General features: G+C 42.0%; 1 protein-coding gene across 1 annotated transcript in view; it reads right to left on the reverse strand.

The window, feature by feature from the left end:
• fut8b (fucosyltransferase 8b (alpha (1,6) fucosyltransferase)) overlaps positions 1-27,356 on the reverse strand; it is an 89,829-nt gene that overhangs the window by 25,811 nt on the left and 36,662 nt on the right. The window contains exons 2-5 of the mRNA XM_085247407.1: positions 16,903-17,501; positions 8,233-8,351; positions 7,089-7,251; positions 1,570-1,684 (exon numbers count right to left, since the gene is read on the reverse strand). Coding sequence (XP_085103533.1) covers positions 1,570-1,684; positions 7,089-7,251; positions 8,233-8,351; positions 16,903-17,105 — 600 coding nt within the window. The 5' untranslated portion in view covers positions 17,106-17,501. The remainder of the gene's footprint in view (positions 1-1,569; positions 1,685-7,088; positions 7,252-8,232; positions 8,352-16,902; positions 17,502-27,356) is intronic.

A 27,356-nucleotide genomic window follows, 5' to 3' on the forward strand; every position in this document is an offset into this window, starting at 1 on the left:
CTCTTCATGTCTCTAGATGTGTTACTAACAGGTACACGATCTGCTTTCCTTCTTTGGCATTGACATGAGCACTTGATTTATGCCTTACTCCAAGTGATTAGTAAACATTACTCTGATTGGATCTCTGGCACTGAGGGGCATAGGTGATCAATTCTATCTGGACAACTATCTTAAAGCTGTAACAGGTGAACACAACCACAGAGCTGCCAAAGCTCCAGTTTTTACTCAGCTTGTACAGTAGCTCTTTGAATCAAAACAGCTGCCTGCTGGGGCCAAAATTGCACAAATAAAAGCAAAACAAATCAGCTGAAAGATGCAATAAAGCTTTGTAGAGCTGGCTAGGGTGATTGTGATTATAAGCACACAAGCACGCCATGCCAAGCACTGGACAGATTTATAGTGATAAGTGGTCTCTGGGAAATGGTGTGCAAAAGCACCAAAGATCAAAAACATGATTTTGTTCATTAGCTTTTAACACCACTACGCAAAGGCTCATAGTGCAAAAATAGATGAAAGGCTTGTCCAACAGAGCGCCATCTGAAGAAGTGAGCCTCGATGTTGCGAGTGGACAGATGGAGCAGACGGAGAAATGGAGTTAGTTAAACCGGGAATGAAAGGAGAGGCTGGTGCGAGTGGCAGAGACAGGAGGACAGGAGGACAGGAGGGAGGAGTCCGTCTGTGTGAGTATGTATATATGTGTGAGTATGCATAAGGGATGTTGAAAGAGACACACGCACAAACTCACGTGCACACACTCTTCGGGTATGAGCGTGTGCATATGTAAAGCTGAGGTTGTGTGAATGTGCGCCAGTTGCCCGCATAGGTGCGGATGAATCCATCTGTACACGAATGTGTGTATGCGTGTGTGATGAATTAGTGATGGCAGCTGGTAGAGCGGTGTGATCCCTCAGCAGTGGTGACAGCAGCTGTTAGTGGTGCTGTCTCCACCCAGCCAGACTGACTGGGTCCTCTTCGTCAAACACACCGGCTCATTAATGCTGCAGGGCATGGTGCCGCACCACAACGCCCCGCCCGGGAACCCTGCAGCACCAGAGCTGGAGAAGGGGAGCAGGGCAGCTGAAGCGAGTGAATGCATCCCGGGTCTTGAGTTGTGGATGCACTGGCCTGTAAGTGTATGTGCATCTCTGTGACTCTTGGTGAGTGTGTGCATTTGTGTCTGTTACTGTAGTGCATTGAGATTTCTTTACATTTTCGCATATCCACATGTGCTGATCTGTCACTTTGCGTTTCTGTGCTTTGCCGCATGTGCGTAGGTGACACTAAACTGCTGACAAACAACAAGCTTGTCAAATGTAACTGCTGAAACCGTCTGCTATGGTACCACTCACCTTCTAGTTGTGCAAACTGATGTTGACAGATATGGACGGTGCAAATCAGACGAGCAAGTGTGAAAGATATTTCTGGTTTATGCATATGTGCATTTATTTGTGTGAAGAAAATATTTGCATCGATGCTCACAGCATAGTTATGTCTCCGACACCTTTGTGTATGTTTGTGTGTGAAATGGTACAGTCCAGTTGGCTCAGCAGCTGCTGTGTCTGTGGATACCTGTAGATAGGTGATTCTGTTTTGGACCAGATCCGACAGGTCTTTAGCCTCCTTCATTCTCCATTCACCAATTCCATCTGCCTGGCTGAGGTAGTACAAGTCTGTCATGATGGACCTGCAGACACACAAATTTCAAAAATTTATCGCTCGAGAAGTCTGCCAGGCATGTGTAATTTGTTAGGTCTGTACACACACCCCCCCAGAAAAAAAACACCTTTTCTAGATGCGAGCATTGCCAGTAACATCAGATTAAAAGCAGTGCATCTGCAAATCACTGCACTTCACATCTATGAGCATTGCTTTTAGTGCCAAACGCCCACAGTTCCTACCCAAAAAGCAAAAGTACATCTCTGAGAGGCTTGTACTTAATAATCTGACTGCAGTTGAACCCCCCCCGTATTTAGAACAGACACTCTTTTGCTCTCATTAACAGTGTCAACATCTGGCACAGAGCTTTTAAATGCAATTAGCGCACTTATATTAGGTACTCCTTGGTAATATGTGTACATTCTCAAAGATAATAAAACACACAACCTTATGTCCTTAACAGGTCAACAAGTTAATCATCTTTCGCTGTGCAAAGCATGAGCCTTTCAGGGTGTGTGAAACGTATCCAGTCACAGGCTAATATTAATTAAGGACATAAAAAGTCAATTTGTTGGTAATATGAACATTGCTTAATATGAATTGTACTGGAAATAGAGATTACAATGTAAAATAATTAGAACCTTAATGACTAGTGGCTCATCTGGCCCACGATCAATCAGGATTCACAGGTTATAGTTCTGTGTGAAATACAGAAACAAAGCTATAGGCTTTGTTACCGCTGGTTGGCTGTAATTCACAAATTAATAGAATTTATTGCCACTGATATCAAGATATAAAAATATCAAAAAAATTACATATTTAGTCCATAACCATATTGCCCACTTCTATTTTTGATATGTGGGCAGTATTAAATGTGCAACATCAATCTGCACTCATATGGAGAAGGGCTGTGGGGGTAGCAGTGTAAACAGACAAGCTCAGACCTCCCTCACCCCAGCCACCTCCTCCAGCTCATCCAAGGGAACGCCGAGGCCAGCTGAGAGATATAAACTCTCCAGCATGTCCTGGGTCTGCCCCAGGGCCTCCTCTTAGTAGGACATCCCAGCAACACCATGCCCAGGAGGCGCCTAGAAGGTATCCCCATCAGATCCTCGAACCACCTCGGCCGGCTCCTTTTATCTTTCATCTACATGATGAAATGATTCGAAAGGAGTTCTTACATAATATGTAATCAATTTTTATTCTAATCTCTATCTGCACTTTCCTGGACATAAACTGTCCTCAATAAAAGGAAATGTTTCCTCTCCCTGTAGCATAACAGTTTCCCCAATGTTATAATGGTATACACCTTACCTGTGAAACACTTGGATAAGAAAATCAACCAGACAAGAGTATATTGTGCGAGTAAAGCATTACAAAGTCTGAATAGTCTTTTATATTAACAGGAAATAAATTCTAATGCTGACTGACAACAGTGTCTTTCTGGTTGTTTAGCTGCTTTTTGGATTAAGCTGGCCATCTGCATGCTGCTGGCAGCAAATTTGTGTATGTGTCACATGCCGCTTAATATCGTGACCATCCACTTCCAAAGTTACACGAGAACTGAGATATATGCAGCTAAGGGCAAATGCAAAAGCATCTCTCTCACACACACAAACACACAAACGCACACGCGCAGACACACATAATTTATTAGTCATTTGTTTGACCCAAATCAGTCACATCCTGTGTGACTGAGAGTTCTTTAACGTATAATCAGCAGTGCATACAAGGACACGCAGGGAAGATGAAAGTAACGCAGTGTTTCTTCAACATAAACTTCAGTTAGGTGTAGGTAGACCACCCGGGTATTTTAACTCACCATTTTCTTATCTTTTTTTCTTTTCTTTTTTTAAACAAAAGCATCTCCATTTACTAGTAAATAATCTGCTCACTCCAGTTTACCCCACCCGTTCCCATCTTGTATTTTTCCTATTGGGTGGCTTCCTGTCCAGGTTGCTATAGAGTTTTTTTTTTCCAGGAAACTTTTTAAAGTGTTACAGCAGGGGACGTACATGTCAAATTATCAACAGATCAGTTCCGTTAAGAGACCCAAATGAGCTGCAACAGTGAATCAGCATGCAGAATTTCATCCTGCCACTGGGTGTGTGCCACATCCACTGTATAGACATGGGCCTTGCGACAGTAGCACTTCTTCTGTTTTGGGGGTCTGTTGCGAGCAGGAGCGCCTCTTTAAGAATTCTGCTGCAGAAAAGAGGTTCACATGCAGCTAAGGAAGTTGAGTTGGTGTTAAGCCAAAGGACGAGAAACTGACTAGAGAGGCAGCTGAATATGCTGAAAAGTTAATAATATGTCTACTTGACAATCCAAAACCCTGCAGAGGAGAAACCTGAAAAGTATTATTTCATAATTAATCTGAGAAAGCTTACGTGTCTCCTTTCCACAACATATATGTCTGAAAATGCATTCTAAATGTGTGCGACACAAAACCGTACCATGGCCCCTTTTTAACAGTGCGGCACAGCGAATGGCGTCTTACTTGTTAAAGCTAACGAAGACAGCATCATTAGTCACTGTCCCATTTTGAAGCTGGAACCACAGCGTGTAAATGGATGTCTCCTCCTGTAGTGCACAGGGGAGCCATAACCAACCCTCTGTGCAAAGGAAACGCAAACTGGCCCGTTGCAAAAACCTAACAAGAAGGAATCCACAGACAAGCCCTGAGGGATTTGGCAGCAAGGCAGGAGAACACCGCGCTGATATGAAACCTAGCATATGCACTGCATTGTGTGTGGCTAAGCGTGTGGGGTCTTATGGATATCTGAAGCTCGTGAGCTTTGCCGCAGCCTTTGATTGGCCGAAAGTGAAGCGCCAAAGGCTGCAGCTGCACAACTTTTCTCAGCACCGACTGCAGAGCAATTACAGGTTTCAGATTAAAGCATAAATATCACCGAGTCAGTTGAGACAGATTATGTGCAAAAGGGAGGAAAGACAAGAGGTTCTTTTTTATCATCTAAATATTTTTTTAATTGCTGTGCTCTACTCTGTGAATTTATTCTAGTTTCAGTTACAGGCTTTCAGTGAGGCTTTCATTCTCTAGAAGCGCAGTTATATGAGTTTAGGCTACCCAGCGGATATGTTTGTAGCACTGTTGAATATAACTTACAAATCCCTCCATCTTTCAGACATGTAGTAATTATCTCAACAGAAGTCATAAAAATTGCCAGATGTTCTGTAGTCCAAATTACACATTTCCTTCTCTGGGTGCTTTCTACAGTATGCAAATCAGTCTGATCAACTAGATTATTGGTGTTAGAAAAATAGAGTCTTTTTTCTGGAGATTTGGTCAATATCACATGATCGCCTTTAACCTCCTAGGACCTACCGTCCACATATGTGGACATCACATTTTGGGTTATTTAGACCAAAATACTCAATTTTGCTCAACAATAGCCTGATATCCACTTACGAGGACATTATACTGCTAAGGTTCTATTGAAATTTTAAATGAATATCCTCATATGTGACTCTCATTTTTCTTAGAAACAAAAATCAGGTAAAAAAATAAAAATAAAATCTCGTAAATCTTTGTTTTTACATTCATCAGGTCCCAATATGCCCAGATGTCAAAGATTCAAACTTTGACCTGTTGTTTTATGACAGTTCTTTATGAGCTACCTGTAAAACTTAGTCAAATTAAAAGCCCTCTATAATGCAGTGATCATTTTCAGCACTTTCAGTGCTTTTTTTTAAGCGTGCTGCATTTTTTGCCTTGGAAATTTTCAAGGCAATGACCTTTCAACCTTGCTGAGCAGAATTTAAACAAGGATTTATTTAAGTCAAACATTTCCCTGCTCTTTCCACCTCTGCTCCATCTTTGCAGCGAGAAGGGGAGGAGGGAGGGACGTTAGATAGAAAGCGAATGCGTGTGAAAGTCTGTGACCGTGTGCTCATGTCTGCCTGTGTATTAGGCGGTGGAATCAGTCTGTGGAAAGCTTCTTAGGCAGCAATGACTAAGACAATGGGTTTTATAAGCCACTTCATTGGGATTACAATGGAGCCACTTGGCAAAGTGACACCCGGCTTTTCTCTGCAAAGCTGCAATCCAAATGACAGAAAGTGTGTCCATGACCTTTGCCCTTTATTACTCAGCAGCTATCGTAGCACTGCTTTCAAGACTATCAGGATTTTATCCCATTTATTACAGATGGCATTAGCACTAGTCACATCTATAATCCAAGTTCCTACAGTGTCTCTTTAAAAACCTGTTTGCCTAAATAACTAACTGGTACCTTAATAATTATTTAGTCCTAAAGGTGACAAAAAAGTTAGAATTGATCAAAAGTAGCCATGACTGACAGTTGTGCAAGCCCTTTTCTTTACACTTGGACACACGTATGATAAGCTGTGCGTGGGTGTTACTTACTGTTACTTTAAAATCCTAACCAAAAGAACGGAGAGGCTCTGAAAAACACCTTACATATTAATAGGGCTCAGAGCCGTTTTTAATTTTTCAATACTGCTTTCGATGCGATACCCTAGTTTTTAAACTTATAAACTACTTTGTGAAATATGAAACACTTCTGATTAATTTAGCAACAAACAGATAAACTTATTTAACCAAGCATTGGATGTCGAGTTGGGATTTTTAACAGCTCCATTCTCTGTGGCATAATGAACTTATAGATTTCATCACTTGTCCTTACTGGCCTGGAGCACTAACCACAGGGACCATGAAACTAATTCCCCCGCAGATTGTCATTAACGTCCCAAACGGCAGCATTATTGACCCTTCTGCTGCAAAAATACATATAATTGTCAGCACATTTATATGCTTTTATCCCGGGGGCGGTGTAAGGGTGGAATTACATGCGCTTTCGCAGGGACTTTTTTTTTTTCGAGTGGGATACTGCGCCAACTCCTGTATGTTAACTGCAAATGTTGAACATTTACAGGTGGTTTATGTATTTTTGTTTCCTGATTTGAAAGGCGTTTTAAATGGAAAATTACCAGGCTTGTGCTGTAGTTCTGTGGACTGTCCAGTGTTGGGGCCTCTTACATGACTAAAAAGTCTGAGTAGCTAATAGTTTGATAGGTGAGGGATTTTTAAATGCTTTTAGACCCTACAAAACAAAGTATATTATTTTCAGGATGTAGAATGCTTTTCCTCGACCGAACCTGCTGCAATTTTGCTCCGAAAAACAGAGAAAGCAAACCAACAGATAGCATTTATGTGCATATATTAATATTTCCAAACCACATAAGCAACCACAATCACCCAGATTTTAACACAAGATGAAATCTTTGCAGACTTCATAAAGCCTTCCACACAGAAAGGAGCCATTAGCCAGGCCTGCACCTTATTAAGATGGCGACACTAAATCAAAGACATAAAAACAAAACATGATTATTTTTTTTTATTTATCACTGGTTTCACTGCGAGTGTTTCCCATTTTTTCCAAGCAGCCCACCTCTCCTGGTGTCCCAGGTCCTGCAGGAGTGTGTCAGCGTACTTCTGCCTCTCGCTGGGCTCAACATTGGCCAGTTTCTTCACCTCGCTGCGGACAAAGTACCAGAACTCCTTAACCCCATTCTCCACCCTCCGCCGCAGCTCCTCCTGAGTGGGCCCGGGACCTACAAGGACCAACAAAGACACTCAGCTTCTGTGACATTTTAGGCACAGGCGTAGAACTATTGAGTTACTCAGCTAGAAGAAACAAGGTGCCAGGAGGACTTTCAGAATATCTGAGCATTATATTATGAGAGCGTAAATAACCTACAAGCACAAAGCAAGGTCTGGGAACATAACCATTAGAGTCTTCTTCTTTCATACTCTGTCTCTGGGTGTTTTTTTGACCTCATTATTAACAACTTGATCACTTTTTCCCTCCTGCTTGCGATGGCGCTCTTGTGTTTTTCGAACACAGGGAGGATCTCTATACCCCTCCCGAGCCAAACAATGTGGAGTAACCTACATGGATAACACAGCTGCCTGCTCTCATTTTTGTGGAGAAAAACAGAAGAAAAAAAATCGAGGGAAGGAAAGAACAGCCTCAAGCAGGGGAAGGAGTTGGTGAAGAGGGAAAAGCTCTTATTTTTTTCCCTTGTTTCTCACATATTCTCTTTTCTCTTTAGTGCCTCCCTTGTGGAAAAAAGCTGAAGGGTATTTTTAGCTTTTTCCTCCCCCTGCGGCAAGATGGAGAGACTGACCCTGCTCTGCCCTCCAAGCTCGCATGTCTTTCCCCCCCCCTTTTCTCTTTTTTCCCCTCACCTTTCACTCTTGCCAATGGTACATCCACACTGCTTCCATTTCATTCACACATTTCTTTGCTCACCTGACAGCTTACCTGCCCCTCTGACCATGCTTAGGGTGGCAAATACACACATAGCCCTGTCCATCTCATCATGTGGCTTTGCCATTATTGCTCCAGAGCTAGAGCAGGCTTAACGCCAGACTAGACTCAGATTCTCGCTGCAGGAAAAAGCTCATAGGAGTCATAGACTCAAAGCTCATAGACAGCCCACACCTTGAAAATCAATTTTTTTTTCCTCATATTTGTAAGCTCTGTGCCAAATTCTTCCCTGCAACCTTTTAGGTAACTCTACTCTGCTTACCATCTCCAGTAAGTTTCTGGAAGCTGTGGATCTTCTGTTTGGCTCTGGTTAGTTGGTCCTCCAGGGAGCGCAGCCTTCCTGCTGCCAAGGACCCGGCATCGGCTTGACCCTCTGGTATCCTGACGGACACAATAGGAGATATAACAGATGAATTTGGGAACATGCACATCACTAGTAAGAGAAAAGAGCAAAAACATCCATCTCTGCAGATAAGCTGTGCTGCAAATGTAAAATTAAATAGGTAAATAAAGGAGACACTGCAATAAATTCATTTTTCTCATCTCAATAATGAAGGGTCACACGATGTATATGTTGTGCACTTTTAAGTCTTTAAATTGCTTATTTAGAATAGACAAAATAAAGCCATGAGTTTTAAATTTACAGTGATTTTAATGGGCTAACAGCCAATATATGACTTTTGATTCTTTGTTGGGTTTTAAAAAAAATGTTTATTACAAATTTAGTTTGAGGGAAACAAATGGAACATTTTCCTAATTCTAAAATTGCAAATATATTTTCCAAATCATAACAAGGAAGAAAAAAAATTCTCCAACATCTTTAAAACTGACATATGCAGCAGGCAGGAGAACCTCAAAATCAAACTCTAATCCAAACAACCTCTAATTTGGTGTTTTACCCATTTATATCTTAAGCAGTAATCAGTTGGAGGCAAACCGTAAAAGTGTTGTGGTGACAAGCAGATGCACATACAGAAATACTTTAATATATTAGAGAGTCTCTGAGCTCTTTGTCACACAATGCTTGAACATTTAGCCAGAGCAAAACTGACGTTTGACGACAGATAAAAATCCTTTGCACACATCAATGTCATGTTGTTTTCCCCACCCAAGTCAAAAATCTATCAAAATGTCAGATTTTTGCAGATATGTCTTTGCATCTTTATTGAAAACAGGTAAATCACATGTAGTGCAAGGCTAACTTGATGTAAAAGTCGCTGGAACACAAACTCGATTACCACCAAACTGACTTTTTAACAGTCTAACAATGTAGCTGAGTATTCTGATGAATCAGTGAAAATGTTTATCTTCCATCATGCACTGGTTAGTGAACCATATCTCTTCTGACTTAAAAGCTGCTTTCAAAACTAAGCCACGAAAGCTGGCATCTCGCAGTGTTCGCCACTGAAAATTCCATTTCATTTACTAAAAACACCACAGCGCAGCGTTCCAGAGCCCTGTCCTGATTTATTTATTCAGAGCTCAAGATTATGCACAGGGCACTGAATCACTCTCCGTGTTTGTTAAGGCCGACCTGTCTCCTACTCTACAGTTTTACAAAAATATCCCAAGAATCCACTGAGCAGTCTCTGAAGTGAAAGGCAAATGATGGTGAAATGCCATGTGTTACATTTAATCAAATAATGTAGAAGACAGAAACAAATAAAAGCAACTCTTAAGCTAGAACACGGTTCTCCTTTTACTACAAGAATGGCAAATGCATTGAGTTTGTAATGCAATACCTCCATAGGCTAACGTTTTAACTCCTTAATGGATACAAATTTGATTTAGTGGCAGGATCATAGCATACAAAGATGACACTAAGTTACCATTTCAGAAAAACCACAGCTACATAAAAGCTATACTAGAGCACTAAATTGATTATTTACAATTAGTTACTGTACTTTGACTGTTTATCGGCAGACGCAGTGGGAATTCCCTCTGATTACAGCATCTATCATGTGCTACATTAGTGCTCCGGAGACTATGGCGGCCCTTTTGTTACCAGGCACGACTGTGATGCTGGTACTGTTTTCGAAATCTGCGTTGGCGTCATGGCAAGATGCCGCCCCGGCGACACTCAGAGTAGTCGGATCTACTTAAAAGACAGGCATTAGTCCTTTGGCATGTATTTATACAACCGACAAACACAAATAATACAAAACTTTGACTTTCTATATGAATATGAATTACATGCATGTAATAAAAATACAAATGAGCACTCTGACAACAGAGTTCAAATTAGCCAAAAGAAAAAAAAATGCCACTGACATTATACAAAATCAATTTCTCTACATAAACTCATTAAAAACTGAATATGTCCAAATGCACAGGGGCATTAGTGAAGTGCTGCAAAGGCCATGTTAATGAGTCATCAAGGCATGCAAACTCAATTTGCTCCATAAATAAGGAACATCAGTCGCTGGCAGGCATAAAGATGAGACTTTTAAAGTTGCAGTAGCCTTTCTTGCCACACAACTTCCCCCTCATTCCCCAGAAGCCCTGGCCTCCCACTTCACTGAGCACTAACTGAGCATTGTGCTTCAAAGCCATGGAAACTGAAGAGAAAAGAGAGGTTATTTGACATCTACATTACGTAACTGCATCATGGAATGCTAAACCTCTGCATAACATTGTGGCACCACGGATATTTATATGCATTCCTTAAATCAGGGCTTCTTTTCTCCGTGAAATCTATGATGTGTCCCGTTACAGCTTCCTGACACAGATCTTTTTTTAAAAAGGACCCAGGTGCATTTTCAAACCAAATATCAGCTGTAGTATCTTTTTTCACAGCTAACTCTGTTCAGAAAAGCCGTCCCTAAAGGCCTTAATCCAGTAGTTACTCCATTGTACAGGAAGTAGGACAATTACAAAGTGACATCATTTCCTTTGTTCTTTGACAAAGCACACGGACACAAAAAACAGAAGACGAGGCGATCTATGTAACCTGAAAAGTTTTTGGCATCTGCAGGGGATGAAAAGAGGCAGGGTTACATTGCAGTAGTGCAGTCAGTGGGGTTTTTATGTCCCATTACAAATATAGATGTCTTTTTATGCAAGTATTTCTTTTGCAACTTATTTATTATCAAAAGTTCATTCTGCTGCCCTTTATGTAGAATTCAACAAAATGCTCCCAACATATCAAATCTTTAGCTATTTCTCTTTCACAGAGCTCAAAATCTACGATAAATATTGAGCCAATCTAGACTAAAAACTATTAACTTCCATTATTAAAAAAAAACATAAAAACAACAGTCAGACATCTGTTGAGATCAAAAATGTAAAATCCCCCCCCCAAAAAATCTCAAAGTGCATTTGAATTCCCACCACCGATCTAAGCTTGAAGTGGAAGACTTTGTCTTTACTGCCTACACATGTAGTAAAGACAGTCGACCTATATGTGACAAATTAAAGGGGAAAAAATACGATAAAATGTATTAGACCACCATTTGCCACCAATTCGGTTTTGAGAATAGTTCAATCCCCTTAATTAAATTAATGAAGTAATTTAAAAGTGTTTACTAACTTATAAACCTTACATAATTAATCAAATCACATTAAACAAATAAACTTCTACAGGTCAAGCAGAATTGATGCACTTGGACCCAAAGGAATTGAGGTTTCTCACATGATATCATGTGCACATTGGAGTTGTCCCCCATACTACATTACCAGTTGCTAGGGAAGAAAATGTACTTCCTGACTGGTTGGCAGTGGTTCCTGGAGATTGTCGGATCTCACTGGGTAAAATTTATTACAAAAAGGTGCTGCACCAAAAACCTCCTAGTGTTTGTTTTATTTGCTGGAAGACTTCCACTGTTGCCTGTATTTAACCATGTTTTCTGCATATACATACTAACTGCTAACCCAGCAGTAGTAAGACTTGAAAAAAAAAAAGTGCAATACAAACTGCCTTTAATGAAAATTTACCACCTTTTGAAACATGTTTTCGGTCTGTGCCCCACTTGGTCAACTGGTCTGTAGAAAGCTTCCATCACTCTCCAGCAACCACTCACAACAACTCGGGTAATCCTCATTTTTGTGTCCTAACCAGTGATTGCCTGGTCTCTAGGCCTATGTGACTCGGGTTTTATTCACTTGATCCCACATTGTTATCATAATCGTGGGCGATTATGGCTCAAGATTTGGGAGTTCGCCTTGTAATTGGAAGGTTGCCGGTTCGAGCCCCGGCTTGGACAGTCTCGGTCGTTGTGTCGTTGGGCAAGACACTTCACCCGTTGCCTACTGGTGGTGGTCAGAGGGCCTGGTGGCGCCAGTGTCCGGCAGCCTCGCGTCTGTCAGTGCGCCCCAGTGTGGCTGTGGCTACAATGTAGCTGCCATCACCAGTGTGTGAATGTGTGTGTGAATGGGTGGATGACTGCATGTGTAAAGCGCTTTGGGGTCCTTAGGGACTAGTAAAGCGTTATACAAATACAGGCCATTTACCATTTAATTGTCACATGTCCAAACTGATGAACAAATTAACGTCATATATTCTGCAAAACCTTAATTCATGTTCCATATATTAAATGCCTCAATGAGTGGATTTTTAACAGCGCTACAGTGTGGATTCAACATAAGTATCTCCAACCAAAATTCTGTATGCAGGAAAAAAAAAAAGAATCTCTTGAGGATCTAAAATAGAGACTAGACAAAGCAGCTGGATTCAACAGCATCTTAATCAAACAATACAGGAGAAGTAGCAGGAGAGAAAAAACTGAGTCAGGGGAGGTGGTATGTGAAGTAGAGGGGAAACAGCAGAGGAATTAAAGACAAAGCTGTGAAAGCAGGGGTTGATCTGCCCTGCAATTTCTGAGTACTGAACTGGAAAGCAGGTGAGGTTGAACAATCAACCCACTTTCTTCCAACCCAGTTTATCTGTGAACTGTTGCCATAGCTATCGCTCCACCGCCTCCTGCACTTGGTAACCATGGAGTTCACAGGGTTATCAGACACGGGTAGAGCAGTAAAATTAAATAATCCTGAGGTTTACTTTTTAAGTCAACCAATATGCTAACCAAGAAATGCCATGCATATGGATAGAGAGATGAAGAAATCTCGATGGTTTAGGGATGTAAAGACGAACACGATTTTCCTTGCTTATATACATCTCAATTATCACAAGCTTTTAAGGCTCGACTGACATGTTCCAGACTTTCCTGGGAATTCAAACATCTTAAGTCACTTGACTCTAATAAGTCAAGCTAATAAACGACAACAATACAAGCGTAGTGCATACTACAAATTGGTGGAAAAGCCTGTTCTTACCATGAAAACTGCGACCAGTGTTCAACATTTGTTTTTAAAAACAGATAAATGCCATCACCATTTACAGTATTATTTGCTGACGTTATATGCGTAGATGTTTTGCAATTTTGCATAATATATTTCAACCCCGTGGCATATTAGTTACATTTCCTGCCTCCTTCCTTTGCTGCATCCACTGAGTCACTGTTCATCCAAGTAAACTGATTCTGAATGGTGCATTTTTGCCTCGCATGCTTCAACGCCTCAGCATATCCAGGGCGAGCCAGCTCTGCTCTGAGTCCTACTTGACAGAGATGTCCAGACCCCAGACAGCTTCAACAATGGAGCTAGTGTCTATGGTAGTAGACCATCTCTCGCTGGGCCTGAGCGACGGCCGGGTCGATGGGAGTTCAGGTCTGTAAACGGCAGCAGCGTCTGCTCGGTGCGCTTGCACTCTTAAACTCTTAAATCACAGCATAGGTAGATCTTCTTACTGTCCCTTTTCACACGAGAGAACAGTAGCCTCACAGAAAAGATATCTGTTCTAGAGATCAAATTTCTATTTAACATAAAAGGTAGCGACATGAGGCAAATGTATGCAAAAAAGCACTGTGTAGATTTTACAACCTAATGTAGCCAGAAGCTAAACAACAAACAAGGACACGCAGAAGGCAAGTAATTGAGGTCTAATGGCCAATGGCCTATACCATTAAAAGACAATTTTACCGAACCTTGTAAAGACAATTTGTCTAAATCGTGCCCTTTTCTGTCCTAGATCAGGGCCACATGTTGTTGTGTATGCAAATAATTTCTTGTATCTGCTTTGAATCATGGACACTACATGCACTGGGTCACCTGAAACACTGAACTGTTTATCGAAGATAAATTTAGAGAACTGCCCGTTTTAGCGTCTAGTATTTGATTGTATATCTCAGCCTGTTAGCACTGGGGTAGGCTGAAATAACATTTAAAGCAGATTAAGGCAATGACTGTGGTCTCGGCAACCCTTCTCATCCCCTCTGTCCTCATTTTTCATTTCTTCCTTGCTGCTCTTTACTTAGCGCAGTCCTCACGCCATCCATCATGCTTCCATCCTCTTCTCCTTCTCTGCATTGTCCCCTCCCTCCCTCTGCTGGCATGCCTGGGGGAATTGATCAGGTCCTCATCGCTCAGCCCAGCTGTCACTCTCGCTCCTCGTTCTCTCCGATGTCAGACCATCGGGCTGGCGCGTGTCACCGTCTCCAGAGGAGCACTGGCTTCACGCCTGAGGTGACAAGCAGCTGCAGAGAGGGTGGAGCCAGACAGACCGAGCAACTTGACCTCGTGCTCACCTCTCATTAATGCTACTGGGTGATTGGTAGGCTGGCACGCTGCCTGTCACTCAAATTGCACAGGAGTGGCCTGAATAACCGAATTGCTGTACTCGATCGGTAGGCCAGCCAGGTGATACTAATTTGAACCTAAGTGCTGATTGATTAATTTTATATGACAATTCCATTTCAGAAATGAAGAGTTCAGCAAAACTTTGTAAAAAGCGTGCAGAGAAAAGGTTGTAGAACTGAGCATTTTTTGTCATCTCAGCGACTTTCCTAATTTGTGATCAAGAAAATCAATATCCCGTGCAAACTGCTGCCGCTTCACTCTCTATTACAAAGAGAATGAGACAATGTAAACAAGATCCCTTCAGGTATATAATTAATGCACCACAATAATACATAACACATCTATCAAGTTCTGCTGCGGTGCGATGACAGTAACCGAGTTAAATTCTACTCTGAACTATACATCAGTGTCAGTGCAGTGGGTTTCTATTCAGCAAAATGTGCAATAACGCCGGTTTTATGGGTTTGAGGCCACTCGTGAAAAATGAGCGCACTAATGTGATAATTAGGTACTTTAAAAGGATTGGCTCAGGTTCTTGTACAAGATTCAGAGATTCATGTTCTCGGACCAAATCTGCAGAACATGTAAAACTGCGAATTGGGTTAGGCACGCGTTCCGCTAGTCGATCAGTGAGCTAGTGACTTGTTACATAGTCAGTCATTCTGTGACAACCTGCGGGATAGAGTCTGGCTCCGTGCCATACCCCTGTCAGCAGTTTGGTAGGAGAATGAGGCAGAGGAGAAGGAGGACGAGGAGGGAGGGTTGTAGGTGAAGGAGGAGTGAAACGAGGAACAAGAGGAGGCAATGAACAGAGAAGTAAGAGGCTGTGGCAGGGATGACGGGCAGCTCACTAACAGCCTTTTTGCGTCTATTAGAGCTCTCATATAGGGATAAGAGAGAGACGGCGGGGTGAGGTGCTGGAGTTCTCTCTTGGACCTGTATCTGACTATTACGCAGACGCACACAAGCACACACATGCACAAAGAGACAACGACGTGAACAAGACAAACCAACCGCTGTTACTGTCGATAGCTCATAAAGCTTGACCTCAGAAAGCCCGTTGCCCGCTTTTGGCTTGCTGTGCTGGATACTTAGCAGAAGCTTAGAGGGACTTGTGAAGGCCCTGTAGCAGTGCCCCAGTAAACAACTGCGGAGGCCTCAGTCCCAGATCAACAACCGAACTCAATAACAAGCAACAAGCGTGCAGTGTGCCGGGGACCCATCTGGACACTGGCCGACTGAAAGCTGCACTTGTTTTTTATGCCATGAATTCCACCTTTGTTTTAAAGCCAATTTTGAATAATTACAAAAGCAAGGGATTTAATCAGGGACCAGCTGTCTGAAGCAATGTGCACGCGTGTGTTTGTGTACACCGATGAGGGCCCCGCATCAAAGTGAATCGGAATATCACAGAGGAGCAGCAATGGCAACATCTGAAGTTCCCTATTAATATGGCACACACTGGATCGCGCTACCACTTCCCGCCCACATGCATGCGCAGTCACAGGCACCCATGCACAGGCGCAGACTTTATGTGTGCATAGAAACATCGGCGGCATGCGGCGATAAGAGCAGAACCATCTGTCTCTCTATTACACATAGAGTGAATGTGCGAAAGACGCTGTGTGGTTAATGGGCTCGTACAATGTGCTATTGTCTTCCAAAATGACACAACAAAATCTGCTGAGGTGTGCGACAGACCATCCATCTGTCTGTCACAGGCAGCATCTGCAACACCCGTGATGAGCTTTGAAACTGATCAGCTGATAAAACCCAACTCAAGCATTTTAACTTTAAGCCAGACGCAAGATGCCGATTTAGACAGATGCTGCTTAAAGTTCCATAAATTGTTAAGAAACAATCATTTCATTGCCACATTCATTCATTTGGAAAACTACTGATTGGGCCACCAGGAATCTAGACTGTGTGCTCATTGCTGGACAGGAGGAAGGAAGCATTGCACAACAGAACTTTTATCAACTCAAAAGTTTACGTAAGAGGCAAAGCAAGAGATGCAATACATCTGATCTCTAGATTTAGTAGTAACAAAACTCTGGGAATAGATCCATATTAATAAAAACTTTAAAAAAAACCTACAAATACAGATCAAAATGACAAACTCTACCCTAGCTTTGCTTTGATACTACAGAACATCTTCAGAAAAGGAAAAAGAAGACGGTGGATAATAATTCAATCAAGAAAGACACAACCAGTACTCATGTGCAAGTAAAGGGACTTAAACTGAAAAGAAATATTAACGGTTAATTGTAGCATGCGAGTAAGTAAACATGCAGTTTACCTGAGCGATTCGGCCATGCGCCGCAGGTCCTCGTTCTGCTGCTTGAGTCGCTCCAACTTGGCCAAGATCTTGGAGAGCTCCCGGCTGGACCGCTCCGGATGCTCGCTGTCCCTCACCAAGTGACCACCAATGTAGAAGAGGAGTGTTCCCCAGGCCAAAAGCACCAGGGTAATCCAACGCCATGAACCCGCCCAGGGCCGCATGTTTCAGCAACGCGACCCAAAAATGCCTCTAGGTGTGCCTGTACACCCACCGACCCGCCGGCCTCCCAGCCGGATGCGCACACGCACTTTGTGCTCTGTCACCACAAATGCCACAGTGGCATTGACATCTCGGCAGGTATGGGAAATGACAGATGGGAAATGTGTCTGTTTATGACCAAGGAGTGTTTGGTAAAAATACAGTGGGTGCTTCTCCGCCAATAAACCAGCCTCTCCTCTGTGCTAAAGCATGATTGGCTAATATGCTCAAAAGTCTGAGTTTTCACAGCCTGATTGGTATCTTCTCTCCTCCACCCAGATCCCTGTTGACAAGGTCGTCCAACACCACCTTTCTGTGTCCTTCCACTCCCACAGGATATGTTTTATTCAAGTTGCATCCTGTAGAATAAAAGAAAGACACTGGACTTAGTTAAACTTGTTGCACAAAGTTTTGATTTGCAAATACATTCTGTGCTTAATAGGGAAACAGAAGCAAATTACAGCCACTGAATAGTTTGCCAAGTAGGTCAATTTGGCAGAAGTATTCCTGAAGAGGAGAAGCGGAGAGCAAAGCATCCAACAGAAGAGTGCAATACAGAAACAGTGTGGAACAGGTCAGACAAACAGACTGGCAGACAGACAGCCAAGATGCTGCTGACTAGTCCTGACATAACCCTGTCTCAGCAGCCTACAGGATTGATCAGTGTGACACTGCAATTTGCATATACGTAGCGATGTGCAATCCCTGAGCTATGCTGCACTGCTGTCGAGGCAGGACAGGGACGCACACATATTCCAGTCTGTCAACAGTCACTTCCTCAACATGCACGAAGTCGACACACAGAAGCCTCTATGCGAAGACATTTTTATTTCACGAACCGGACACAACCACTAATTCACCTACAACCGCCCTTCAAACACGCTCTTCCTCGATCTTAGTTAAAGCACAACTAAATCCGACATTTAACTATTTATTTTTGTGTGGAAGACTATTATTTTTTATTTTTTTGCGGAAGACTGACCATTCTTCTTCCCAAGTGTCCCCCTGCCATCCTGGTAGCCTTGGTGACAGAATACAACACTGCCAAGGTGATACAGTGAGTTAATAGGGCAGAGAAAAAAAAAAAAAAAAAAATCCCTGGATCATCACTTCCCTTCATTCTCAAAGCAGCGGGGGAGATTTTGATTGACGCGCGCCGGGTTTATGAAGCAACCTTCGCTGTCAACTCCCCAACAAAGCCCTGCCACGCAACAGAGACTAGTCCTGTGATGGGATGAAGACTGGCAGATACACGTGCGTGTACAGTTCATCCAAGTGAATGTGTGTGTACGCTAACATCTCTGACTGTACTGAGTGTGCTGGAGTAATGCCAAGCATCTTAGTCTTTATGTGAGCGGAGCTGGTGGGATGGGGTTGATTGACAACGTCACGATGTCTCTGGTGTTTCTTGTTCTGAGCTTTTCAAGATAGAAGAAAACGTTCCTGCTGGAGTTCGCCTGGCAGCATGGAAGTAGGTTAAGAGTAACTAACCATGTATGCCATAGCAGCATAGCTGATATGTAGGCCACTAATGGTGCCATGTTGCAGTGCTATAGAAGCTGTTCATGCTTCAGTGGCGCAAACTGCCCAGAATGCAACAGCTGAGATCTCTGAAACAACGAGCTGCAAACAATTCATCTTCATTCCTCACCAAATGATGTGGGATTATTAAAATCTGAGCAGACATTCCTTCTTTGCCGGTGCTCCTTTTGTGACTAACCTGGGCTGACACAAGGGTGGCTCTCCTTTATGCATGCGGCACACAGATTTGCGGAGCTGTGTTTTATTATGGAAAATAAGAGGTGCGAGAGGATAGCACTCCACCAGCTAATGCACGACTGGGACTTTACTAAAAGCCAGGCTGCATAAACCCTTGTCACTGTGTTTGAGGGAATATAATGAGGTTCGTGTGCAGCAGACTAAAACTGATAAATGCGAAACTGCCGGATGAGACAGGCAACTGCTGCCAAATCGGATATGAGAAAATTCTGAGATAAAATTTCTAGCTATTGGTTCTACTTATACAAAAAAAAAAAAAAAAAAAAAAGAGTTAAGCTGAGCTAGTAATATTTTAACCGGTATAATAAGAGAACTTTGGGGAAATTAACATAAGGAAATGGGCTTACTGGGACACCAACTAGTGAACTGGTATCAGTCAAGATAATGAAACGCTAAAAAAGGACAAAATACACATATACACACACAATAAATTTAAAAAAAATGATTAAATTCATCTTCATGACAATCACTAACAGCACTTCAAAAAACAGCTGTATAAGCTATTCTGTGGCTCTGGATGAAGCCCTCTGAAGTCTGAGAGGTCACCAGTACTGGCTTGAGCCAGGCATCAAAAATATTTGACAGAGAAAGTGTGATATAAAGTGGAGACTTCACAGAAAAGGTTATTCATCAGCAGGGACTGGCAAATGAAGAGAATACCGCGTTGAATTATGGGGAACAGACCTATCCCTAAATCGTCACTCGTACTAGAAAAACTAAGTCTGAAAACGTTATGCTGTGCAAGTCCTCTTTATCACTTTAAGCTACTTTCGGCTGCCCCCTTATTCAGAAGGGGGTTGTCACATGATTTGGTGGATTTCCACACTGGATGCCTTTCTTGATGCAGCTCCAAAAGGGATTTCTGTCTCCTCTTGGGATCAAATAGGGAATCTTGTCCTTGTTCTCTCATAGGATGACAGACAAGGAGCACCTTTGATGGGTCACCAGTCTACTGCACGGCCGTGTAGTGTACACGGTATATCATATATGAAAACCAAGCACAATAATCTTCTGCACTAATGACTAAAGTTAGTAATGGAAAGCCACAAAGTCAAGCTCAGCCACTTTACTGGCAGATCAGCCCATGGCTCATTTATTCTTCTTGGCAATCTCAGATATGCTGCATGATTTAACAGCTTGTCTCTCACTCCATATCTGCAAGCTGCTTTGCAACCCACCTCAGTGTGAGCTCCACTTTTTCGTGAGCTAATATCCATTCACTTATGGGCTAGATCTCAGTATGTCAATGAGGTTATTAAGCTCTCTAAATGTTGAAAGTGAGAAAAATCAGCCATGTCACTGAGAACACAAGGTGTCTAGATGTTAAATAACACAACCTTGGATCAACCACTTGCAGTTAAACCAAAAAAACAAAACAAACAACATAAAATAGAAATACTCATTAAGAGGTTGAAAACCTAAAGGATTATTGGTTAATTCTATCTCCTTATATTAAATCCATCTTTACTAACTGCACATTATGACAATTATCAAATCCTGTCAATGTCTCCATAAAATGAATGAGGAAGGTTTAACAAATCCTTTTCATTGTGCCTTACAGCTTAGCCTTGGCTGTGATGAAATGTCAAAGGAAAAGAGAATCACATACAATGACTCTTCTAATTAAATGAATGAGGAGACATCTATTCAATATGCAGAATGTGGCCTGATTAAAGAGAAAATGTTTTCTACTATGATACTTTTGATATAATTTATTCCACTGATGAAGATCTGTCAGTGAAATATGTTACTAGAAATATAGCTGATTCGAGCCAAGCACTGAAGATTTTTGCATTTTTGCAAACCTCTCACATCTGCCCTTGAGTCAAATGGGGGGTACATAAATAATGGAAATTATAATAGTCAGTTAAATAAATGAAAGTTCCCCACTGTGGCACAATCATTTTTAAGCTGGACTGGTTGACAGACATGCTGACAATGAGATTTTAGAGAAGTTGGCCATTTCGTGCCTCTTCTTTGTTCCGCTTCCTTCCCCCAAACCCCTCCTCCTTATCCCACCAAGTACAGTAGAACCCCCCCGAGTTGTCAGGTTTTAGCAACTACAGACAAAATGAAATACGTGACTGCTTCGGCCTGAATGTGAAGTCCTACAATTTTTTGAGTGGAAGGAATAAGTGCTGCTCATAAACAGAACCTTGGTCTGCGCCACCTACACGCTCCAAATCTTCCTTGTGACCTTGGGTTTCAAACATCATCATTCTCTCACTATGCCCTTCACGGTCAAGGCTGGTGTGGTACATGTGGCACTGCAGGGTGGACTGTCAGACCTGTCACAAAATGTCACTGTGCTGTGGCAACATAAAGAAGCCCGAGGGGTCAGCAGAGTTGACCCGTTTTCACTCCTGCTGGTGATTCTTCCGAGTGACTAAGGCTGCAGCAGAGGTTATCTCTTATCAACGGCCTCCGGTCTCCAGACAATAAGCGCCGGGATGAGGTCCACTACTGAATTATGCATGCGGCTCTGCTAAGGACGGCTTCTATTACGCCAACACAACCACTCTACTTTGAGGACAACTCTAAGAGAGTCACCTATACGGCTATAGATAGTAACTTATCGTTTTGTTGGCGGAGGAGATGCATTGGTGTGTGTTGCTAGGGCAACCCTGAGGAGGACATATAGCAGATTGTGTTTGTGCCGTGGTTTATAGCGCGGTGGCAGGGAGATATGATGCATGTGTCTAGAAAACAGACAGGTAGAAGAGGATAAGGAACAAATGCAGAGCAGCAGTGAAAGAATGCCGATGGGGGGAAAAAAATGAAAGTGGAAAAGCCATTTACACATTCATAGCTCTGATGCAGAAATATCTCTTTGACAGATGAATCTAAATGTGACCTATGATTGAAAAGAAGATGTATTTTCTGCTGATACTGTCAACGTATTCAACAGAACTGTGAATTTTCCATCCCAGCATATCGCCGGTTGGAGACACGCGATTCTCCATATCAGCTTACGAGCACAAAGCAGGGGGCATTCTTGCTGGTGTTTGGACGGCACAGATGTAGCAGCACTGGCGTCAATTTTTAGCCATTATTTATCCTCCAGCAAGTGAACAAGCTGTTGTTGGAGAAGCAGCCTTTTAAAAAATAAATAAAGAAAAGCACAAAGCTGCACTGGTTTCTTATGGTTTCCTTCCAAACGCTGTAGAGCAGCCTTTCTGATTATTTTGTCAGCTGGTGTTGAGGTGTAGTCCAGCGACCTTTGATTCCTTAGGCTTCCTGTTTACATGGGAAGGACGATATATGTAGTGGAGTCGTAGGGTTGACACATTTTAAGTATTGTATAAATACATCAAATGTAAAATGAGTAAAAGAATCAGGGAATGGTATTTATCAGACTACCATTAATGTCTGCTAATATCACAGTGCCAAACAATGACATTTATCTTTGGCTGGTGCTTATCCAGGAATTATTCAGTGTGCTCACAACCCTGCTCTGTCATTAGAACAGACTGTGTCCCTTGTTCTTCATTCTCAAAGTGGGAGATAAAACCCTTGGTGTCTCAATGTCAGACTTGAGAGAGTAACAAGAGCTTCACCCACCATTCCATTCAACATGCAAACTTATTTAAAAGGAACTCTAACTACCATCCAAACTGTTATTTAAAAAACATTATCGGGCCAGAATTTTAAAAACTGGTGCCTTCCTACTTAAAAAAGGATCCAAAATGAAACAGCAACAGTTGAAATAGCATGGTTCAGGATTATGAATAACATACAATCCAGTTGTTAAGTCTGACGTCACTAGCCGCGTCTGGGCCTAAACTCCGCTGCAGGTCCATATATCAAACGATCACTATGGCATTACTGAGAGTTGAAAAACTGTCTAAAGTCTTTCATCTTTAATAAAATGATCAGCGTTCTGCTCTACCAGGTGTAACAATTGAGTTTAACATCCAGGCATCCATGAAAACGGAATTTATGACATTTAACGGAGTTAGAAGTTAGCAGGGAGTTAGGTCGCTAGCTTCTATCTAAATACAATATAGCGTGTCCTGACTGCGGGGTTTTGGAAACAAATTAAAAGGTACAGCTCTGTTATCACTTCCAGCATAAATGAAGACAGAAAACTAAACAGCAGTGATGTTTGTAGGGTTACTGAAGTTTGGCTAGCTGGTATATAATGATGTGCTACGTGACCGCTAGCGACACAGCTATGTTAGCATAATATAAACAAGCTAACATTTTTTCCACTCGATAAAAGTTAACGTGAGTGTTCTTGGTGGTCAGGAACAAATGTAATCGCATGGCAGGATGCTGTAAAAGGACCAAACTTCAGCCAGGAGAACAACTGAGATAATCCATCCGCAATACGAGGTTAGTCATTCATATACTGCTGCATGGGCTGGGCTGTAGTTACATCCTAAGGTTTTAAAAACTGAGCTTAAATAAATGATTAGCGGTAATAAAAGCCGAGGGAGGTCAACAGTGATCACTGACTGTTTTAGGAGCTTTTTGAGATTAAATAGAAGAAAAACATTAAACATGTTAACAACACAAAAGCCATATTAAACGCAGACTACTTTAGGCCCAGAAGTAGGATTCGTCACGTGATCACTTAACGACTGGATAGAGTATCCTAACCTGAAATGTTTGTCCTCCTGTTTTCAGCCATTTGCAACTAAATATTGAGATTGAATTTTGAGTGTGACTTTTTTTCCCCCCGCCAGTATGAATATCAGCAAATGTATGAGTCATTCAACGCCATAGTGCTCCCACTCGTTTCTCTGCTGGCTCAGAGCCAGGATACGGAGACACCCTTAGCTTTTTGGGGTGCCCCTTGTGTTTCATATGCATGCGTGTGACTCTGAGTGGGTGTGTGGGAGTCGCACGGCTTAGTACAGCCGACTGCACACGCAGACACACACCTCCACACAGAGGAGAGCGGTGAATATTTCATGAGCTGCTGTTTACTTTACAACATTTCTAAGCAGAATGTGCAGGAGTCCATTAACTTAAGCTAAAAGGCAGGGTGAAAGCTTGGCGTGGGGAAAGAGGAGAATAACGGCTAGATGGTGAACTGGCAAGATGAAAGGGCATGATGTGCAAATGAATGTAATGCATTTTATATACATGAAAAGCCCATAGCTAATGCATTATACACTGAGATCATTTCAACACAGAGTTTAATTTCTGCAGTTGCATGCAGGAAACACGGTAGCTTTAAAAAAGAAAAAGAAAAAAAAGGGGGGGGGGGGTGCTGGCAGCAAACCAATGCATTTATGCACGTAGATCTGGTCAAGAAAACCTGCTTAAGTTCAAACAAAGTATTGGAATGGGAAGAAAGGTGATTTATATGATTTTCAGCGTGGCAGACAGGTGGTCTGAGTATTTCAAAACATTTTTTTGCTCTATAGAAATAGAAAATGGTTAGAAAATGACATGATATCCAATGAGCGGCAGTTCTCTGGATGATGTCAGTAGTCAGGAAATGGCCACGATTTTTCTAATTGATAGGAAGGTGACAGTAACTCATACAGCCACTTATTACAACAAAAAGCTAAAAGCACAACGACAAAATAAAGTCTTCGCAGGAATAATCTATGGTGGACCTGAAGTCATAAAACATTGCGCAAGTAAAGCCGTAATGGATGAGATATACAAGTGCGGCTCTTGCTGCACCACTTATTACAACAATGGTGTGGAGAAGATCATTTCTGAATTTGAACCCCGAAACAGATGGGCTCCAACAGCAGAAGACCACACCACCCAGTGTGGTACTCCTTTCAGTTAAGAATTGGAAACTGACGGGTCCCACTAACAACAGAAAATTGCAAAAACAAAAAAACCCAAAAAACATTGTGCGGTCTGATAAATCTTGATATCTACTGTGAAGTTCAGGCCAAAAATTGGTGTAAAAACATGAAAACATTGCCCCGTCTGCCTTGTATCAACAGTTCAGGTGATGGTGTATTGGTGTCCTTGGCACACTTTGGACCCTCTGGTACCAACTGAGCATTGTTTACACACCGCAGCCTATCTGAATATTGTTGTTGACAATGCCTATCCCCTTATGACCACAGTGTACCCATCTTGCGATGACTGCTTTAAGCAAGACGGCACTCCATGTCACAAAGCTCGGATCATCTAAAAGTGGTTTCCTGAACATGACAGTGTGTTCCCTGTACTCAAATGGCATCCACAGTCACCAGATCTCCGTGCAAACGTGCACTTTAGGTATGTGGTGGGACAGATGATTTGTATCATGGATATGAAGCCAACAAATCTAAGGCAACTATGTGATGCTATCACGGGAATATGTATCAAAATCTCTGAGGAATGTTTCCAACAGCTTGTTGAATCTGTGCCATGAAGAATTAATGCAGTTCTGAAGGCAAATAGGGGGATCCAACCCAGTATCACCAAGGTGGACTGAATAAAGCAGCTGGTAAGTGTGCTTGGGAGATTATCAAGATATACTGAAATATCTGAACAAGAAGTATTTCATATAATTTAATATTTTAGTTTTATAAAATTTTATAATACAATATAACATCTACTATCCAGCCACCTATCATATGACAGGTTTGATTTATGATCTCTGATGTCTTAGAGATAACAGTACAGTAACATCATAGAACCAAGGGTCACCAAATACAATGACTCCATACAAAATCTGGGTGAAAAAAAGAAAATAAAAAATTGTCTTCTGCCATTTACCACTCTCCAGTTTGTTATTTTGCTGGCCAAGATGCTGATTATCAAGGCTTAAATTCAAACTGGGCATAGCAAGCAACTGCGCTACAGGGTGGATATTATTTACTTTATTGTTGCCAAGTATTTTTGCTGGAACATATGTTAATGTCTAGTTTGAGGAGCTTTATACTTTTAGTTTATAGTGACGCATAGTGTATCATCTTCTTAAACAGGTCTCACGGGAGCAAAGATTCAGTCTAAACTTTGTGAACACAAAGCAAATAACAAGCATTACTAAAACCAGACCAACTTAATTTGTTTAATCAAAAAGGCTGAAAGCACAAAGACGAAATAATAAAGTCTTCACAGGAATAATGTATGGTGGACCTGAAGCCATAAAACATTGCCTAAGTGGCTGAGATATATAAGTACAGCTCTTGCTACACCTGTTGGTGATTATAGTTCCCCACTGCCAGCATCCAAAAAACACCACCTCACCGTTAAACTCATTCATTACAGTTACAGCATGCTAATAGCATAGAATGGAAACCCTAATGGTTGATGCGTATGCGTAAAAACATTCTAGTTTTTTTACATTTCCAGGTTACTGGAAAGAGCCCAATTCTTGAGAGTGTTGTAAATGTGACTGCATACATTCACACTTGAGCCACATTGACAGTAATTTGCAAATTTGTATGGGATATTAGGTCCAGGGTGCTTATTCAGGCAGTTGACTCCAAGTCTAAACTACTAAGTCCACGGGTTTAAAACAGGTTTTTACAAACCAAACCAAACCATATATCCTTTAGATATAAACACTATATGACACAAAACCAACATGGAACACAGCATATGTCTGAAAGGGGCTTTGATGATAACTTGGAGGCAGCAAGACCACTTCTGGCAGCCCACTTCATTGCAAGTTTGGGATTAAATCTCAGAGAAGTGGCTAAATGTCTCAGAGAAGTTCTAGCCACACAACCACTGAGCCCACTGCAGCTTGGCATTCAGTATCAGAGCTCAGCACACAGCCTCTCCTTCAAGGTTATCTCTATGGAGAATTCGCTGACAGCAGGATACACGAGCACACGCATTCACACATGCACAGGTGCTCACATAGTGACAAAAGATAGGTACCCACAAACATGACTTCTCAAACACCCACACCCCATGCCCTCATGGGGTGTGGGTGGGCTAAGGCTTGTTTATGCCAGAGGTTTATACAAACAGGCTTTTAATTGGGACACAGGGACATATGATTAGCCGTAAAAATCCACCAATCAGTCCTGTGTTTTATGACGTTTTATGCCCAAATGAAACTGGGCGGGTGCTCTGCCTGCCAACCCAATCTGTCTCCTGACGACTGAAGGTGGATCTCGGGGTCCAGACGTGGTCAAGGACATGATTGTAAATTCAACATTTCAGTGAGGGTGATGAACTGGCTTTGCAGCATTGCATTTGTGAATATGTCTGAGAGAAGGCGGGGATAGAGCAAGTATCAATGCCACTCATGCAGCTATATACATCATGGTTGGTGCATAAAGGGCATCAAGTTTCAGTGTGTGTGTTTATTAGGGGAAACTACAAATGGATTGTTTACTTTATGAATACCACAATTAAGTGGTTTGCATAATGACCATCATTATTTATGAGCAGCAAAAAAAGCACAAGCTCAAGGTCTGTGCTTTACCTCCACCATGATCTATACTGCTGCCGGTACCCACACACACAGCTACTGTCCGTTCTAGTTTCTGTTACTCATAATGAGTCCCAATGACGGC

Source organism: Mchenga conophoros, linkage group LG15, assembly GCF_057382185.1.
Source record: "Mchenga conophoros isolate Kocher_MC1m ecotype Shallow Benthic linkage group LG15, M_conophoros_male_GT1.1, whole genome shotgun sequence".
NCBI lineage: Eukaryota > Metazoa > Chordata > Actinopteri > Cichliformes > Cichlidae > Mchenga > Mchenga conophoros.